This window comes from Galeopterus variegatus, unplaced genomic scaffold (assembly GCF_000696425.1).
Source record: "Galeopterus variegatus unplaced genomic scaffold, G_variegatus-3.0.2 Scaffold2796, whole genome shotgun sequence".
NCBI classification, from domain to species: Eukaryota; Metazoa; Chordata; class Mammalia; order Dermoptera; family Cynocephalidae; genus Galeopterus; species Galeopterus variegatus.
This window is the reverse complement of record NW_007728907.1, coordinates 177,254-182,107: the sequence shown is the minus strand read 5'-3', so window position 1 is coordinate 182,107 and position 4,854 is coordinate 177,254. Positions and strand designations below refer to the sequence as shown.

The 4,854-nt window shown below is 35.2% G+C and overlaps 1 protein-coding gene across 1 annotated transcript in view; it reads right to left on the bottom strand.

The window, feature by feature from the left end:
- LOC103598953 (protein furry homolog) overlaps positions 1-4,854 on the bottom strand; it is a gene marked incomplete at its 5' end in the record, with an annotated part of 113,293 nt that overhangs the window by 50,331 nt on the left and 58,108 nt on the right. The window contains one exon of the mRNA XM_008583022.1: positions 1,730-1,837. Coding sequence (XP_008581244.1) covers positions 1,730-1,837 — 108 coding nt within the window. The remainder of the gene's footprint in view (positions 1-1,729; positions 1,838-4,854) is intronic.

The window sequence follows — 4,854 nt, the reverse complement described above, 5'->3', positions numbered from 1 at the left end:
AGTGACAAACTCCAGCTAGAGCAGTAGAAGGCTTCTGTCAGAGAATGCCAAGTTTCTAAGAAGTGGTTTTGAAAGGAACGGATATTTGGTACAACTCACACTGGCATCAGCTAGTGGTGGCAGAAGGAAGGAAAGAGCGGCTGTGCCCATGCACAGGGTGAAGGGGAACAGGGAAGGACACAGTCTGTAAAAGCTGTTATGTGATAGCAAGAGGTGGTCAGCAGAGGGGTGCAAACTGGCTGCCCACAGAAGAGAGGACCCGACCACAGTAACCAGGAGACACAGGACTCCACGGGGATACTAGGAAGACGTGGGAGGCTGCTGGGTGCTGAGCTGTCGTGTGGGATGGCAGCTTGGGTTATTTATTTGGATAATGATGGGAAGGATGCTCTCAGAAGGCTAGAGAACGTGGGCAAACCACTTATGCATGATGCATCTTTCACTCAGTCCGTATTGATATTTGTTAACCTTCTCCAGGCTTTCCTTTATTCTACCATTGCCAGATTAACCAGCCCAAAGTGACATTTTTTTATTATGTTATCCCCGCACTTAAAACTTCATCAGTCCAAATGCCTTAGGTAATAGTCAAGATCAGCTGGAAATCCACCTCTTCAGTCTTACTTTTTTCTATTTCCTCTCATCGTTGGGTTTCTAAACTCCTTTTCCTTTCTGTATTTCCCAAACCCCTGATAGCTTTTGTTCTTCCTCATTCCGTGCACTCCATGTGTCTAATTACTAAAATGCAATTGCCTTCCAAATTGCATTTTAGTAATAAGTCACTTTCTTTAAATTTATTTTTTATTATACATACATGTGGGGTACAATGTTGATTTTCCATAATTGTGTACAAAGTGTGATGGTTATATCAGTATAGTTAGCTTACTCATCATTACAATACACAATCATTCTTTGTGTCTGTTGACCAATTCCTCATTAGCTCCCCCCTCTAGTTTTCTAAAAGTTCAATGTATTACTCACTATTGCTTTTTAAATTAAAGGAATGCATAATGTCAATCAGAGCTTCAGATCAGCATGAGATAACTAAGCTTCCTAAACTAAAATGAGATAATTTCACTCAAAGCAAATAAATTTCAGCTTCTACTTGGACTGTGCATTCTTATGGAGGAAGGGCAGTGTGATAAATGTGATTTAGGGCAGCTTTCTGAAGTGCTAAAACTAGTTTAAGATCCCCATTATGTGCCTTCTTGGCCCTCTGGGGTTCTGGGGGCCTCAGATTGGGAATCAGACTCTGAATAAACTCTTTTCCAGGTAGGGCCACCTCACTTCCTGGCCCCACCTCTGTGCCTTTGCTCATGTCGCCTTTTATCTTTCTGAATTCTACCTTCCTCTCAAAGGGCAGTTCAAGTTCCATCTTCTCCCAGGAGTTATTTGCCAACCTCCTCAGTCCACAGTAATCCTCTATCCACCGAATTCATGCAAGACAGTTTTTGTGCCATTCATTTGCACGCTTCCAGGCCTGGGGTTGTTAGTTATCTCATATGCTTTTGTATTTCTTTCTAAATTGGACTGTAATCCCTTGAACATGAGAAAAATAACTTAAAAAAATCCATTACCGTATTCCTTCCTGTTCATACATAGAATAATACATCACTCAGCAAATGTTTGTCAATTGTTAATAATCAGTTTTTTTTTTTTTTTTTTAGAAATCACAACAAAGGATTAAAGTAAATTTTGGTGAAATAATCTCTGCACTGCAGTACTTACTTACCTAGCCAGCAAGTCAATAAGTTCAAGTTTTGACATCCCATCAGGAAGCAGTCGAGGAATAGCAGCAACACAGGTCCTGAAAAGATCTATTTTTGGCTTTCTCTCACCCCTAGAATTTGAAAACAAAATTTAAACATAGATCAAGAGGTTATGAAAATTTTTTAAAAAATTGATTAAATATGTGAACGAAGACTGGAATCCATGCTTTCTGAATCACAGCCTTGTGCTAGCTCCTTACTATTCTCAAATGTTTATGCCCTGTATAGCAGGGCTAGTTCTAATAAAACTTAACAAAATTTAAATGTAAGACAGAGGAATATATCTGAAAAGAAAAATGATGATATCAAAAACATTTTACCACAGGCTTGCCATTCAGTTGGGTTCCATGGGCTGAATTTAAAACACTAGAATCACAGAAATGCCTAAATGCATCAGCATGAAGAAATATATTTCAGTTATTCCTACATTCAGCATTTAAAAGTGGAATTTTAATGTATACAAGGAATGGTTCCTTTAACAAATGTGACATCTGGAAGCTTCTCTCTAGAGCCCCTAGGACTGTTTTTTAAAAATTAAATGCTTCCAAAATAAGTGTTTCATAATGACAAGTAAAATCCTGAAATGTATATAGTTGTACACCCATTTTTGACTTTTAAAATTACACCAATGGGCCTGACCATGATGGAGATTCTTTCTCTCTTTTTAATTGCTCTCCTGACAATATGAATATTTAATGGTAACTAATGCCTTCTATATTGTTAGAAAATGTGAAGAAAAAATGTGAAGAAAAATTTATATTTTGTGATAAGTTATTTCAATTTTTAGTTGTTTTAATATAAATGTTTGATTCTGAATCACTTAATTTATCAATAACTTTTATGGAAAAGTTAAACTACCCATCAAATCTTTCAAATAACCTAAGCGACAATATACAATGGCACACCTAAACTCTGATGATTTAGTCTCCTGAGAAGATAAAATTGGTACCAAATGAATGCAATCAGAACATACAAACACGATAATGCAAAGATGCAGAGAAGTAATTCCTTCTTAGAAAAGTAACTGTGGTTAGAATAGAAATGCGACAAGCAGAATCCATCGTCTCTATAATCTAAAGGTCATAATTAAACAGTGACTTTGCTCCATGACATTACTATTGAGTATACTTTTGTAAGTTTTTAAAGAATAAATACAAACCTGTTTTTATGAAAAATAAAAACACAATAAATCTGCTTTTGTGGAAAGTCAGAAGACTATTTTCTGCCCTTTTCCATAGACCTTTTGATGAGCTCTCCGAGGACTCCGGAGAGGAAGCAGTGGCACGGTGATTTCCTCTCACTCAAGGGAAGAGATGTTTCTGGATGATATCCTCAATAGCTGCACAATGTTAGAGCCTAGTGATCTCTTCTAATTGTTCATTGGCAACACAGTGAATAGTTTAAAAAGTTCTAGCTTGCTCACCAGATGTTTCACACAGCTGGAATTATTTTTATATCGGTTGGAAAACGGATGACCTTGCCTGGCTTGCAGTACAAGGCAAAATCTGCCAGACACTCAAGATAATAAAGCAAGCCTAGATTAGAAAGTAATTGATGCATGACATCCTCTTAGTTCCCGCAGTCTTTGCTTTCTGGGCTTTTATGGGAAGCATGTGAATCCCCAAAATAATATAATTAAGAAAATGTACTGACATGTTAAAGTCATTAGTATTATTATTTGCTAGCATGAACCACAAAAAAGGATGAGGAATGGAGACTGGGCAACACAGAGAGCTCAATGTCCAAGTTCATACCTTAAGCAGAATCTGGGAAAACAGTGGACCAGCCTCAAATGTCCACTCAGATGACTGTTTCCAAGCTGTGCGCCTCCACCCTCCTCTCCTAAATACTTATATGAGTCCCTAACATTTCTCCTTGTTTGTAGAAATGAAGTGATGAACTTTTTTCTACTCAGAGATCTGCCTTAAAGTATAATGTGAAAAATATTACTAGCCCTATTTGGGCGTCTTCAGATGGTTGAATGGGAAAAAGTAAAAAAGATTCTTAGAAAAAGTTTGAGCCATTGTGTTAAAACATATATTAAACTATGCTTTATTTATGTTTTAACCAATGAAACATAAATAAAATATTTACTTTTACATTTAAACCTATGCCTTCTTATGATTTTGAATATATGAATTTTGTTTTGATTTTGAACTTATAGTATTTAAAAAAAATAATTTCTGATTATAAAATGTAGTTTTCCTTTAAGGCTGTTTAATTTCTTTACTGTTTTTAGAGGAAACAATTATATGGCAGCAATTTTAAAAGCATTTCTTATATGTTCTACATTATATATTGCAAATGGCTTTAATATATTCAAGGAGTATGGAATAATGAGGTTAAAGGTTTATTGATAATCTAGCAATTTGTGAGGTAAGAACTAGAGCTGTAGATAATATATTTAATGTTATTAACCTTGGTCAATCTCAATTCTGTTATCACTTTGATTAAAAAACCTAAAGAGACATGATCTTCATATCATTTAAATCAAAGCTGCAGGATAAGATGTGTTGTATGATCCCATTTTTGTGGGAAAAAAAGAGGTATTTCTAAACTTATATTTATACTGACACAGACAAAGGTCTAGAAGGAATAACACTGAGCCAAAGAATGGTTGCAGATTTCAAGTTGGGCCCTGAAGAGATGCCTTTAACTTTAGACACTACTAAGTAAATATTTATTTTGCCTTTGTTTTTCATTATGAGCATATGTTACCATTATAATAAAAACGGACACCCACAATATGAACTTCTTTATAAAGATAACAACTTTCAGGTTAATTCTGGAATTTGGGGCTAAATATGCTGGGTGACAAAGAAAATCTTCCTAATTATATTTTTGGAAAGTTATGCCACAGCTGCCAAGTGTAATTTAATTCACAGTCCAACAACAAAGTCCAAACTTTCTTAAAAGTAAAATTAGAATTAATTATAACTGAATCCTAGTTCATGCCATAATTAATAAAAAATAGCAAATACAAGTTGTATGTGTTTACTCCGCAGAGCTCTAATTGTAAATCTAAATCCTTAGATTTTGGCTAAGAACATTTGATTTCCATATTTAAAGCTACAAATGTTTTCTTAAA